This window comes from Periophthalmus magnuspinnatus, chromosome 13, assembly GCF_009829125.3.
Source record: "Periophthalmus magnuspinnatus isolate fPerMag1 chromosome 13, fPerMag1.2.pri, whole genome shotgun sequence".
Lineage (NCBI taxonomy): Eukaryota > Metazoa > Chordata > Actinopteri > Gobiiformes > Gobiidae > Periophthalmus > Periophthalmus magnuspinnatus.
In genome coordinates, this window is record NC_047138.1 from 19,152,231 (window position 1) to 19,166,850 (window position 14,620).

The following is a 14,620-nucleotide window of genomic DNA, read 5'->3' on the forward strand; positions in this document are numbered from 1 at the left end:
CTCCTCTTCATTCTCTACATCCTCCCCCTCGGCAACATCATTCGTCGTCACGGTCTCCGTTTTCACTGCTACGCTGACGACAACCAACTTTACATCTCCACAACATCCATCAACCCCACAATCCACTCCACTCTCACCCACTGCCTAACAGACATCAAAAATTGGATGAATCACAACTTCCTCAAACTTAACAGCGACAAAACAGACTTCATCATCATCGGTCCACACAACATCGCCAAATCCTCACAACACTTCACCCTCCACTTTGACAGCACCACACTCTCTCCATCCTCACTCATCCGTAACCTCGGTGTGCTCCTCGACCCCACTCTTTCATTTGAACCCCACGTTAAGCACATAACCCGGACTGCATTCTTTCACCTCAAAAACATAGCTCGTCTCCGCCCATCACTCACCTTCTCTGCCGCTGAAACTCTCATCCACGCATTCATTACATCCAGAATCGACTACTGCAATAGCATCCTCTATGGTACACCATCCAAAACCCTCAACAGACTACAGTACATTCAGAACTCCGCTGCCCGCCTCCTCACCTACACCCGCTCACATGAACACATCACTCCTGTCCTCCATAAGCTCCACTGGCTCCCCGTCCCTCAGCGCATCCACTTCAAAATCCTTCTTATCACATTCAAAGCGCTCCACAACCTGGCCCCTCCTTACCTCACAGACCTGCTCCACCACCACACTCCATCTCGCTCCCTCCGCTCCTCCAGCTCCAACCTCCTATCCCTGCCCTGTAGGACCAAGCTCCGAACCTGGGGGGACAGAGCCTTCTCCATCGCTGCCCCCACCCTCTGGAACTCACTACCTAAACCCCTCCCTGACTGCTCTGACCTCCCCACCTTCAAGAAAGAACTCAAAACTCACCTGTTCAAAATCGCTTTTAATGCTTGATTTTATGTTGTAAATTTTTCCACTGTGAAGCGACTTTGAGTGTCCTGAAAAGCGCTATATAAATAAAATTTATTATTATTATTATTATTATGTGAATAGCATTGCTGATGAGAAAATAGGACAAAGCAGAGGATAGTGCTCAGGTTGCTATACTTCCCCCAGCTAGTTATCTCCTACTGCAGCCTATCTTATCCCGGGTTTTAATGTCCCTAACTCCCTCACTAAGTAACCTGATCATAAGCTATACCGAAGCTATACCCTCCTTATGGTTTGTAAGATTCTGTACAAGGCTCTGCCCCCAAGCCTCAGACACCCATGCTCCCACAACACAATTCTCCATAAATATACAAAAATATGATACAAAACTGTAAACAACAACTTGACAAACCCGATGTGATGTGCAGTAGTTTCATTAGTGGGATGCATGCTGGTTGTGTTGTGATAGCACTCTGAAGGGGGAGTTGTGTTTGGAGTGGTTCATGCATGTTAGAGTAATCTTCATTCTCCTGTCTTCAAGCCATTGCTGCCATAAAATTCCCACTAGGGTTGAACAATTTGGCAAAAATATCTAAGTGTGATTTTTCTGACAAACATTGTGATTGTAATTTGATTTGTGATTTATGTTTTAATAATGACATCTGTTCAGAGTTCACATTTTAAGCATGTCCAGAAGAATTGACAAAAAGACTGAAATCTGAACTGACAAACTAATACAAAAATCACATTTCAGAACATGTTTGCACAGATCTAAACTACAGGGTTAGACGTTTTTATGTAGAATAAGGCCCCATGGAGACACAAGGAGGTCATCGACATACAGGGACATTTCAGAACATGTTTGTTAAGATCTAAACTACAGGCTTAGCAGATTGTGTGCAGAATATAACAGGTTTTGTTTCATGGTACTTCAAAAGTTTTAATGTGCAGCCTTTGTGATTTGCTAATTGCATCTATTGAAATTGCGATTTTGATTAGATTGTGATTAATCTGGCAGTGATAAATGTCATTTTCCCCTACCCCTCAGACAAGCCCACTGCTCTGCAACACTCATGCTTCTTTCTTAAATGGGTATACACATTGGATTCAGTCATTTTGGCACAAATTTTAACTAAAATCCATTGCTTGCCACCATGAGCAGTCGCTATCCTTAGGCCGTGGTCTGGCAGCAGAACAGTGACGTACCAGTGGACGTGCTTCTATTACATCAATATTTAAATTCTAAATTAACAAAATATCAAATAATAATTCACAGGTAACAAAACTTACACATGAATAATGCAGCTCTACACAAGTATCTTCACTTGAGTAACTTTTTAAATCAAACCTATTCTGCAAGCTTGACTTTTCAGAGCTTTAACCATGTTCTTGTCGTTTCTTCTTATTGACCCTCTGAAGTTGTATTTGGAGTGATTCATGTTTGAGTAATCTTTAATCTCTTATTTTCAAGAAGCTATTTTGCCGATCTACCCTGGTTTTCGCCTCCACTGGTACACGCTCACTGTGACGTACACACTTCCTTCTCCAGTTTTTTTTTTTCTTAATCATTGATACTTAATCATTGATTCGGCAGCATTGCGTAGTCGTTTCGGTAAAAAAAAAGGGCTGCTCACTTGTGTGATGTGCAGCGATCTAAAGGGGGCGCCGACAGCACGCCCGACAAGGCGCCAACAGCATGCAGTGCTTTGTTGTGATAACGTTTATGGCACTTTCAGCTCCCATTGGTTAACGCTGTTTTCTAAAGTGGAAATCAGCTGACTTGTTTCTTTTATTAAGCCATTTTAAATGAATATTGTGATTTAAAATTTATAACATAATGATCCACATGTGTCAGAGATTATAACTATAGAGAGACACAAGCACAATATGTGTTCTGTCATAAACTGTACTTCTCAGAGTAGTTTTCAAACAGTTTTACTCCTACTTGAGTAATATGGCCCAGTTGACAGTATGACAATACCTGAGCAAAAGTTGTCGGTGTTCTTGTTTTCAGTAGTAACAGTAGTCGAAAAGTGAAAAATCTGACATTTTCTCAAAGTGGCTGAAACAAAAAAAGTTGACTCAACATTCATTCAAATGTTATGCCATGTAACCACCCAGTGTATTAAAATGGCACCTCTGTAAACATGATATTAGCATGTAATTAGATAGGGACAGGGTTAAAAATAGCCTACAGCTGGGAGGGATTGGATGTAAATGAAGCCTGCTCTGGCTCAGCACCCATGGGAGATACACACAGAGGAGTCATTAGGAAGCATTTGAATGGATACTAGATAGACAGGATGTGCTAACAGTAGTGCAACAGATAAGACAGATTTTCACTTCCTCTTTGATGACAAACTTGTTTGACTGGGCTCCTGTTTGAATGTGAGGTGTGACATGCTTTACCTGTAGGACAAAGTCAAAAATGGACTTTAACTGATGGTGGCGCTAGTTAGCTAAAACAAAAAGGGAAAGATTAATACAAAGAGTTACACAAATTAAATGCAAAATCATCACATTTAAATTAAATAACTTATCGTTGAGAATGCCTGATCTCATCATATTTTGGAAACTACTAAGGGATAGTACTGAAGCGGGTTAGTACTTTTCAACATGAAAAATTAACTTGAGTAAAAGTATTAAAGTACCCGTTTAAAAATGCACTTTAATAGTAAAAAGTAAAAGTATTTCCCACAAGTATTGTTGATTTGTTAAAGTGTTAAATGTAGTGATATAGATTGAAAATTTATATATATTTGGGTCAACAGGAACAATATTAATCAATTTCTTATTTTTCCTTATGAATTTTGTGTATTTATTTTTGTTTGCTCAAAGCCAAAGCTTGAACTTAAAAACTTCATATGAAAAGTACTTTTTACTTTTCAGTCCTGTTCAAAAATGTAGTAGAGTAAAAAGTACAGTTATCTGCTCTCAAATGTGCTGAAGTAAAAGTACCTAAAAAGTATCTACTGTAAAATTTAAGTCAAGTAAAGTACAGGCACCTAAAAATTCTACTAAGTACAGCACTTGACTACTTGCACTTCGTTACCTTCCACCACTGGCATTAATGCAATAATAACACATTTTCACATTTTCAACAATTTCATAGGCCTATGTCTATGCAAGGTAAGACCTTTTCTAACTTGTGTCTTTTATCCATCCTTTTTAAATATATAGCGTCCGTGTCATTCATTTATCTCAACAGCTTACCACTAATGCAATTACCAAAACTAACTGCGCACGTGGCTCGTCTGTGTGAGCCTATTCCCCTCGGACTATCAACATCTGGTATTGCCGATAAATCAAAAGTCCGAAATAGCGTCCTTTTCTCTTCCTACCTAGTCTAACCTAACGTCCTCTGCTATCCCCTCCCCTCACATATGGTTCGGGGCAGTCCCGTGTCCTCCATGGTCCTCCTGCCCCATACGTAAGCGCCGTGTTTGGGACTACTGGCGTGCCGTATCCCTCCTTCACCGCTGTGTCCTCCTGTTGAAGCCCACGCACGCCGGGCACGCACGCACGCACGCCGGGCACGCACGCACGCCGGGCACGCACTCTCCACACCGCAGAGAGCACGCGCGCACACAGACCCGAGCACGAGCCCCCGAAGCAGAGAGCGCGAGGACTGGAGCAGCACACAGAGACCGAGAACAGACCGGAGCACACGCTGCAGTAGGAGCACCGAGGAGCGGACTGAACGGAGCAAGCAGTCCCGGGGGAAAGTGACGCGAACAATGGCTCAACGACGGTCCACGCGCACTGGAAATACCAAAATAAGTCTACCTGGACTTTTTGCATCACTTTTTTACTTATTTACACGTAAGTGACCTCGATCCATCCTAGTTTTTACGCTTGGGACATGGGAGAGGTTGCGTGGTGGGACCGTTACTTCTAAACAACAGTGATTTGAAGTTAACGCTATTTAAACGCGGGCTTATTTCAAAACTTCTATGCTATTCTTAGCTTAACAACTCTTTTTAGCTTCCTTTTGTTCCGTAAAGGTTACCAGTATACCTCAACCACGTTAACTTGTTCTACTACAGCGCAGCGAAGACAAGCTAAAGCCCCATTCTAGCTAGTTTGATCTCAAATTACCGAAGCAACGTGGAACTTCGGGAAAACAGCAGCAGCAGCGGGGGATTCCGTGAATAGAAGCGGGGATTGTGCTCCTAGTGTCGGCCAGGGCTTTGCTCGGAGCTCCGGAGTCTGTCACACACGACTTAGCGGTCACTGGCGTTAATTCATGCGGTAAAAAAGGAGCTCTGGGGCGGCTTTCACAGAGCAAGTGGGCTGGTGCATAGAGGGACGAGTAATTCCCGTGTATGGGTCACTTATGACTGGAGTTGGAATTATTTAGATGCATTTATGGTAGAATGTTGGCTGTCATCCATCTAAGCTTAATCGTTCTGATTATGAGATAGAGTTGCATACATTTTCTGGCATCCCGTCAACTTCAGAGATGCTTTCTTGCGTGTGTCAAACGTGTTTCAGAGCAGGAGGACTTGACTCAGCAGAATCCACAATAGACTTTTATTAATGGATTGGGGACTGGCTTTGGATTCCTTTGGTGAATTATTAGTGTAGTCCTAACTAGCTGGTGATGCAGTGATGTAGCAGTTTAGGTAGAAGTGAATGGCACGTTCCTGAACACACATTCTTTGTTTTGTTGCAGCAACATGGCAAAAACGCAGGTCAATGCCTAAACCATGATTCCCCCTTTTCAGAGTAGTTCAAAATGTGTGTAGTTTTATCTCTATCTATGTAGTTTTTGTTGTTCATCTTTGCCAGGATAATCCCTCAGCTGTCCAGATATGATCCATAATAAAGTAAAATTCAGATCTGTCACTGGACAAAAAGTTTGGAGAGATGTTTGGCTGCTCATCCAAGCCGCTTCTTCAGTTCTGGTGCCTTATATATCGCTCATCAGTTGTTTGGATGTTTGAAAGATTGCTGTGGCCAATAGGAAGAAAAACAATAGAGAAAAGGATGTGGTATCATAAACAGTTTTTTATGCCAAGTGGGTACTGAGACAACACTGCATGAACCATTAAAACTATGCGATTTGCCCAAAGAAATTGTCTTTTATTGAATTTGTAGATGTTAAATTGTTCAATGCAGGATAGTATTGGGGAAAGTTCAGTTACTTGCTTTGTAAATCAGGTTTTGTTTAAAGCTACAGTATGTAACATTCTGGGGGTGTGACACCTCCATGATTCCATAGAAATAGAAAGTTAAAATCATACTGTGGAAGACCTTAGTCAAAGGAACAACATTTCCATAGAAACAAGGAATAGGCTCTCCTCCAGGCCAAATTAGAATCAGGTTTGTGGAGATGCAAACCCGCTCACAGTAAGGATGCATGTTTTTTTCTGTTTTTCAATGCAATAAAAAACAACCAAAAGAACAAATAAACATGCTTTATATTTTAGTCTGTTTTTGATTTTAAAAAAAGTTACATACTGTGGTTTTAATCATATACTGAATACATACTGAAAACAAAATGCATTTTATTGTCAGCAGCCTCTCCCCAGTCACAATAACGTTTATTCATAGGGGTTCAACTTCCTGTTTATTGGCGACATTTTGTGGACGTTTCGCTAGTCAAAAGATCGATTGTGTTTTGAAAGGTTAAGTCTATGCATTTTTTTGTCACACTGAAACTGCTGGAAATCTTTCTATGGGTTTATTAACATGGCACCACCACACTGTGAGAAAAATGTGCCTTTATCTCTAATATTTGAACTACAAGACTGACAGCTGAGATAAGCACTCTCAGCTTAATCATTTAGTCAGTGGAGTCTTAACCAAACCAAAATGTATATTCATCAACTAATCATTTTATTTACATGTACAGCAGCAGACGGGAGGAGTGAGAGTTAGCTAAAGATTTGGTATTTTGAGGTTTTTATCTGTAAAAATCAGATTAAAGTCATGATTCACAGGTTTATCTGTTTTATATCGTTTCCTAGTACTTTTTCTGCATAAATAGTAGCTTTGCATGAACTCCCCCTGCTGCTGTAATCTTTTGAGTGCAGTTTGGGTTAGACACATAGCGATATATACATTGACAGCTTTTGTCACGCCCCCTTTTAATCGACCAAATGATCGGCAGCACATGTCTTTAGTCCTATAAGAGTTTCTTTAGTCAAATACAGCCATACAGCCCTACGCTGCAGCTCAGTGAGTGACTTCTGGAGGTTCTTTCACATGAGGCCTGTGCATATACTGAGAATGAGACATACTTGCATGTGTCTCTATCTGTAAGTTAAGGCTCTGGTCACACAGACTCTGTAACTGTGACTGTAGAACTTGTTTAAAAAGAGCTCAGGCTACATACAGCTCCTTTAAAGAGCCCATATTACACTATTCTCTGATCTGTGATAATGCAGCTTCCTCATCACAAACATACCTGGAGTTGTGTTTGTTTCATTCACACATGTTTTAACATACAAACCCTGCATATTTAGGCTAAGTTCTTCTCACAAACAGAAAACACTCTGTTCCACCTTGTGATGTCATGTAGTAATACTGGAAGAGCACAATTGTGTTTTTAAACTCCATACACTTTCACTAGAATCATTTGGATGGTTTCAGTCCTGGAATTGCCAATCTCTACTGAACTAAAGGTAAAAGGGGCTGTTAACTTGAAAACTACCACTTTGTGACATTACAAGATGGAACAGAGCATTTTGAGCTTTGTAGATATAGACAGACTAATAATAAAGGTTTACTCAAACATGTGTGAATCAAACAAAACTCAACTCCAGGTATGTTTTTGATGAGGTAACAGTGTTATAACATGGATTAAAGCTCACAAGAGTCAGTTTTGTATAATATAAGAGCTTTAATAGATGTGTGCTAAAAACACTTTGTAAGTAGTTTGTTAGGTGCTTGTACAGACTTCTTGAATGAGTGAGGGGCAGCAGCAGCCTCCTCTTCGGCTGTGGGTGTGAGAGTGGCAGGGGGAATGAAGATATATTATACATTCTACATTAGGAGGAGAGGCTCTGCAGTCACTGGGCCTGTGGAAGTATTGACCCACAGCTGGGCCCTGTGCCAGCCCCCCGAGCACCTATCCGTCTCCCCCGTCCCATCCCGTCTCCCCCATCCCTTCCCCACTTCCCCATCCCATCCCATCCCATCTGTCCATCTCTTCTCCCCCTACCAATCTCGCCCCCCATCCCATCTCCCTTATCCGATCCCATCTCCCCCATCCCTTTCGGTCTCCTCCATCCCGTCTCCCCCATCCCAACTACCCCATCCTGTCTCACCCGTCCTTTCTCCCGCATCCCATCCCATCCCATCCTGTTTCCCCATCCCTTTTCCCCAGGTCGTGTGTGCATGTGTCCCTGACCGGAGCCAAGATTACATTTCAGGACAGCGTTGTTATGACAAACATTAGTGCTGCTGGGGACTGAAACGAATGCAGTGCAGGAAGGTCACATTCGTTTTGTCCCTTAATTCAAAGTGTGTAAGCAGTGTGGCTTTATTACCATCATATACATGTACAACAGCCTCATTCAATTTCCTATGCAACTTATATTGTTCTATTGATACTGTGCAGCTGATGTCATCAACATTCCCTGGGGGTGTGATGCTAACTGGAGGCACTACTCTGACTGAAGCTTTATTAAACTTTAGTCCGAGCTTTATTCTAACCCAATTGGACCAGAAAGAGCTGACTTATTTGAAACTACTACAGGGGAGCTGATTTGCGCTGTTAAACAGGTCTCTCACATATAACATTACAGTCACAAACTAGCTAGCATTAGCCAACAGTTTTTCAGTTAGTCACTTTCATTTTTTTGTTGAAAATCAAGCTCCAAAACAGGACCGTGAACGCTCGATTGATCACAGGCTCCTGGACATGCGCTCTTTAAATCCATTCTGTATTTTTCCTTGAGTTTTCAGACTGCCTAAAAACTTATCAGACTGTTTGCTAATGTGTGCATGTCTCCATGGTCACTGCTGAAAATTCCACCATAGAGATACATGTAGAACACCCCCAGTGTGATGTCACTGCTAAGTATCAAATGCAATTTGTCAAGTCATGTCAACTCTTGCTATCACCTTACCTTATGCATTCAGAGCATCACAATTATTCACCATAATCAGAGCTGAGTTGTGTCCTCACTGTAAAACGGTAAAACTAACAACAACTAGTGAGTTTACAGTGAACTTCCTGATGATTGGAGTTTTAAGAGCTGCTTAACTATATCTGTACTGGGGCAAGACACATTTTGCTCATACATACATGGGAAAAAATCGGGCACAGGGTCTTTAACATACTTGTTGCCAGGGAGATGTTATGAGTTTGCCTGGAACGTTCCCACATTTTTTTGCAATAACAATAACTGAAAAAATAATAATTGAAAGAGATAAGTGTCAAATGCCAAACTGGAACATTACAGGCAACAAAACAACCACATCTCCATGAAGACAAGCAAGTTATGGACCTCCACCAGAAAAGTTCTGCACCTTTAAAGAACATTGATAGGAATTAACTTGATGCTTGCTTGACCTGTGTTGAGTTCCTAGTTAAATAAGCTAGCTATGTTCTGATCATTCCTACTGCTCGAAGTTCATCAGTTACTTTAATTAGCTGTTCATTTTGTGTTTTACCATAATGTGAAACAAACATGCTCAAAAAGTATATAAATTGTGAATAAAGCGTGGATCCTTTAAAGTGAACTTGTATTGACAGAACTAGAGACCATCCAATCAGTGAGTGGCTTTGATTCAACACAGAACTGAGTAATGTTTTGGTTTCCCGGCAACCACCAACACAGCATCAGTTGTATTTATAAGCAGTGTTTCACATTTACACATTGGCAGCCTAATGTATGTGACTTCATTTATTCTTCTAAAAACACAATTGTTACTCACTGCAAGTACAAGTACTTCACAATACCCCAAAACACTGCAAATTTAACCTCTAGTATTGATACATTGCAGGGACATCATGCTCAGGGTGTTCTACGTGTATTTCTATGGTGGAATGTTCAGCAGTTACCATGGAGACACAATGTGCAAGTTAGCAAACACTGTCAAAAATGTTTCAAGATGGTCTGAAAACTCAAGAAAAAATACAAAATGGATACAAAGTGGTTTTGACATGTCTCAGATGTCTCACTGTTTGTTTTGTGCTAACGTTTGACTCGTAAACATGGTTGGAGTGTCCTCTTCTTCATACCAGGCTTTTTTTGTCTGCAACCTCAAACCGCAGCTCTGTAAATCAACCCACAGGAGAGCTGATGCACAATGTGTTATTGTCAGCTCATCTGACGCCAATCCACACTGAAGCTTTGTGTGCTCTTGATATGTCCTGCAGGTCAAAGGAGCTTAAAGAGACACATAGCCACTCGGTGAGCTTGTACTGGGTTGTGAATGTTTGAAACTTTTGAATCCTTTGTTGTGGCACACTATTTGTTTAAAATCACCAGTAGACAAAAATGTAAAAATGTCTCTGTCAGACTGGGATTTTAAAGTGATCGGGGCACTTCAAAACAGTGAAATATTACATTAAAGGTCCTATATTACACTGACTTTTGCTGTGTCAGAATCTTGTTATCTGAAAAACATACCTGGAGTTGTGTTTTGTTTCATTCACACATGTTTGAGTAACCCTTTATTATTAGTCTGTCTACATGTCCAAAGATCAAAATGCTCTGTTCCACCTTGTGATGTCATGAAGGAGTAGTTCCTAAGTTAACAGCTTCTTTTACCTTTAGTTCAGTAGAGATTGGCAATTGGCAAGTAGAATCATCCAAATTATTTTAGTGAAGGTGTATGGAGTTTAAAAACATAAGGGAGCACTTCCTGTATTACCACATTACATCACAAAGTAGAACAGTGCTTTCTGTTTGAGAAAAGAAGTCAGCCTAAATATGCAGAATTTGTGTGTTAAACATGTGTGAATGAAACAAAACACAAAGTCTGTGTCCGTACTGTTGTCGATATAGTGATTCTCATGATAGACCTGGGTATTGGAGCTTTACCCTGTTTCTTTCAGTTTTGTCTGAGAAGGAAAAAGTTGAGATCTTTTGTGGTCTTTCCAGGACGTCCCAGTTTTCATCTCCTGGTTTGTCCCGTGGAGGCTGTATGAGGAGGGGACCAGTTTGAGCTCGCAGCTCTGTAATTGAAGAGCAAAGCTGTGTGGTTCTTTCTCTGGGGCCACATGATTCACAATCTAAATAAATAATGTAGTAATGGAGCCACCCAAATTACAGGCTCTATATAAAGATGGATTGAAAGTGCAAGAGCAGAACACTGGCTGTGTAAATGCAGTCTCACATGGTTAATGTACAGCTCATTAAAGGTGCATTGTTTCAAAAATATGAAAAACAACTAGTTAATTTTAAATGCAGTGGTCCAAAGTTATTCCTTACTTACCTTGCTGTAATGAGTTTATTATAGGGTTGTCAAAAGTATCGAAAATTAGATAATAATTGATAGTAAAATGAGCAAAAAACTAGATGCTCATTCGAGCAGGTATTAAAACCACAAAAATCACATTAGCAAGACGGAATTTGAGCTTTCCTGAAGAGTTTTAGTGTCATTTTGAGCTTTATCAGAACAAATATAAGATCTCATGGTAACGTAAAGTCTTATGTTGTGTATGAAAAAGCATTTTGGTATTGTAATCGGTATCGAGCATTGAGTCAGTTACTTGTAGTATCATAGTAACACCAATAAGCACATTTCAGGAAGTTTTGCTACGACAGTAAAGCTAGTGAAAGGTATGCTAAAATACTTTCTAATCAGATGCAGATGACATTTAGCAAACTTATTTTGATCTCAAGAGCTGCTTATACAATATATCTGTACTGGGGCAACACTAATTTAGCTCAAATGCATGAGGGCCTTTATATTGACAGAATATGAGACAAAACTTTGAGCTGACAAATCACAGGGTTGAGTGTCAGTGCTTCCTGGTAACTGTTTATCTAATCTTCATACACTTATGACAAGGGCTTGGTCAGATTGTCTGAAAACAGCAGTCTTGTTTATGACCAGTTTAGTCCTGAAGTAGACTTGGTTTGTGTTTGTTCCTGTCCTGATTTGGTCCTTGTCCAGTCCAGGTTTAGATATGGGTTTAGTCTCAGTTTTGACGTTTACAAAGGCAGACTGAACATTTTAAAGCCATAGTATGTAACTTTTTAGCCAAACTATTGACATGTTTGTTCTGTGTGTGGGCTTGCATCTCCACAAACCTGACTCTTATATGGCTTATTTATCTCCAAAGAAATGTTGTTCCTTTGGTGATAATCTATCTCATTGGAAAATGTTATGAAGTATTGTTTTAACTTTATATTTCCATGGAATTCTGCAGGTGACGATGCTCTGAGAAAGTTACATACTGTACCTTTAATAGTTTAGCCTGTTTTTAGGTATTAAAGATATTTAACAGATGGAGAGGGAGTGGTGTTGTAGTGGTTTAGGTGTGCCCAACAACGGGAGGGTAGCTTGTTCAAACCCGCACAATCATATGTTGTTTTGTTCCAGAGACAGTTCTCTCTCATCATAACAGACGTGGCTTGTTTTGACTGGACGAGCATCTGGTGTAGAAACTTGCTAAATGACCATGCACCATGTCAACTCATCATTAGCAAATAGTAATTCAACAGAAAAAAAAAAAAAAAAACCTTACCATGATTAACAAGTATTGGTAATCTTTTTCAGTCAGAATGGAGCCTTACAGTGACCGCCCACCCTGTTGCTCTGCAGCTAAACTTCACATTCATTTTTGTCATAGACTTTCTGAAAAAAAAAAAAATGTATATCAAAAGTTGGAAAGCTTACTCTGGGACAATAAGCTACATGGAACTAATGACCATAAGATCTATTGTTGTATTTAGAATCTGTTTTTGAAATTTTACAAAACTGCAAAGTCATTAAAACATTTCACAGAATCTTGCATTGAACTTAAAACAACTGTGTTATAGATACTAGAGTGCATGTAGCGGGTTAGCACATAGGGGGTTAGCACATAGCAATGCCTTTGAACTATTAACATTTGTATTGTTGCAAAAGTCTATGGGAAAAATTAATGTAAAATTTACTTGCGGAGCCAGAGTGGACTGTCACTGTTAGGGTTAGGGTTCCAGCTTCACTGCAGACAGTAGCACAGTTGGTAGAGCGCTTGTCCACTGATCTGAAGGTTAGCGGTTTGAATTGACAACTCTTGACATAAACATCATTGGTTGAGTGGTCATATCCACTGACCCACAGGTGGTGCAGTTCCAGCTGCCACAGATGAATGCTGTTGTGATGTCCTTGGTCAAGACACTTAACCCTCCTCACCCCCCAGTGTGTGTGTATGTGTGTATACTGACGTGTGAATGTGTGTGTGGGTGACTGGTTCCTTGATGTAAAGTGCTATATAAAAATGTGATCATTTACCATTCCATTATCAGCGTACCCTCTGCTGCAGTTGTTGCTAAGTCTGTTTTGAGTCCCGGAGCCTGTTGTCTGAACCCCGTCTTGTCGTTTGGGCCAGCCCGCTAACTTAATTTAGAGTGACTTGTGAGCCTCTGACTTGAACATATATCTTCTCCATGTCAGAGTGTGGCTGTTGTCTGCGAACAATTATTCGGTGGTTGTTTGCCGAAAGAATTATACTCAACGAGGGGCTTTTAAGTCCTGTTCAGATCTTTGCTGTGCATCTGCGGCTCCCAACTGCTGCTCTTTCTCCCGTTTGATTGGCTCCTAAATCTTGCACTGAAAGAGGCCTAATGACATTAAATGCATGCAGCGTGAGTGTCTTTATTGTGGGGGTGGTAGAGGGTGGAGCTGTGGGGTTAAGGGAGTTGACATGTGGTCCTCAGCTTCTGTTAAAGTGCATCTGGCACGTTTTCATGCTCTAATTCTGACTTGGTTTGGTGGGTTAGTAACTGTGGTTAATATTTATCATAGTTTTACCTCAGTTACGTGGCAGTTTGTGAAAAACTGAGAGGAAAAGTACAAAAATACAGGAAGTAGCACTGTTGTGATCTCTCCAAGGCCCTATTTGAACCCTCCTTATGGTTAGCTGTAAGATTCTGTACAAGCCTCCGCCCACAAGCCTATGCTCCCACATGACAATTCTCCATAAATATACAAAAACTGTACACAGCAATTTTAATACCCCATAGATGTAAAATACCCCTCTTTAAATCTAATTAGGTCAAATTAGGTTAAACAAATGTAACCTGTCTTATGCCTTTTAAATAAATGACACTAAATGCGTGGTACAAGTCTTTATTTTGGGGGTAGGTGCAGCATGTGTGGGGTTCAGGGAGCAGTCATGTGTCCCCGGCTCCTGTTGAAGTCTCTGGGGATTAGACAGCTGCCACTTTTAGCATGTGCGCAGACCGCGAGCTAACAGCGACGTGCAAAGAGACAGCAGTTCGTGACACAGAGGGCAGGGCAGGGCTAGAGATGAATGGACTGCAGCCAAACTCACTTGTGGCCGATTGGGTTTAATTACATTTGCACATTTACCAGCTCTCCCTCAGTTTCAAAGGTCTAGACCCAGAATCATTCGTTCAGTAGGACTGCAAAAAAAACTGAACGTATGTATCTCTCTGAAACCAAATGAGAGCTAATAAATGTGCTAACTCTCTTAGAATGAAGACCCATCTGGTGTCATCTTATTAAACATGTTAATGTGCTGTTTTAAGTGAATATAGCATTTTCAAAACGAGAAACATGGTAATCTAAATCTGTTATGTGTTACAGTTAA

At 40.7% G+C, this 14,620-nt stretch overlaps 1 protein-coding gene across 1 annotated transcript in view; it reads left to right on the forward strand.

The window, feature by feature from the left end:
* The first annotated feature begins 4,538 nt into the window (after positions 1–4,538).
* nectin3a (nectin cell adhesion molecule 3a) overlaps positions 4,539–14,620 on the forward strand; it is an 82,728-nt gene continuing 72,646 nt past the window's right edge. The window contains exon 1 of the mRNA XM_055225914.1: positions 4,539–4,716. Within this exon, the coding sequence (XP_055081889.1) occupies positions 4,632–4,716 (85 nt within the window). The 5' untranslated portion in view covers positions 4,539–4,631. The remainder of the gene's footprint in view (positions 4,717–14,620) is intronic.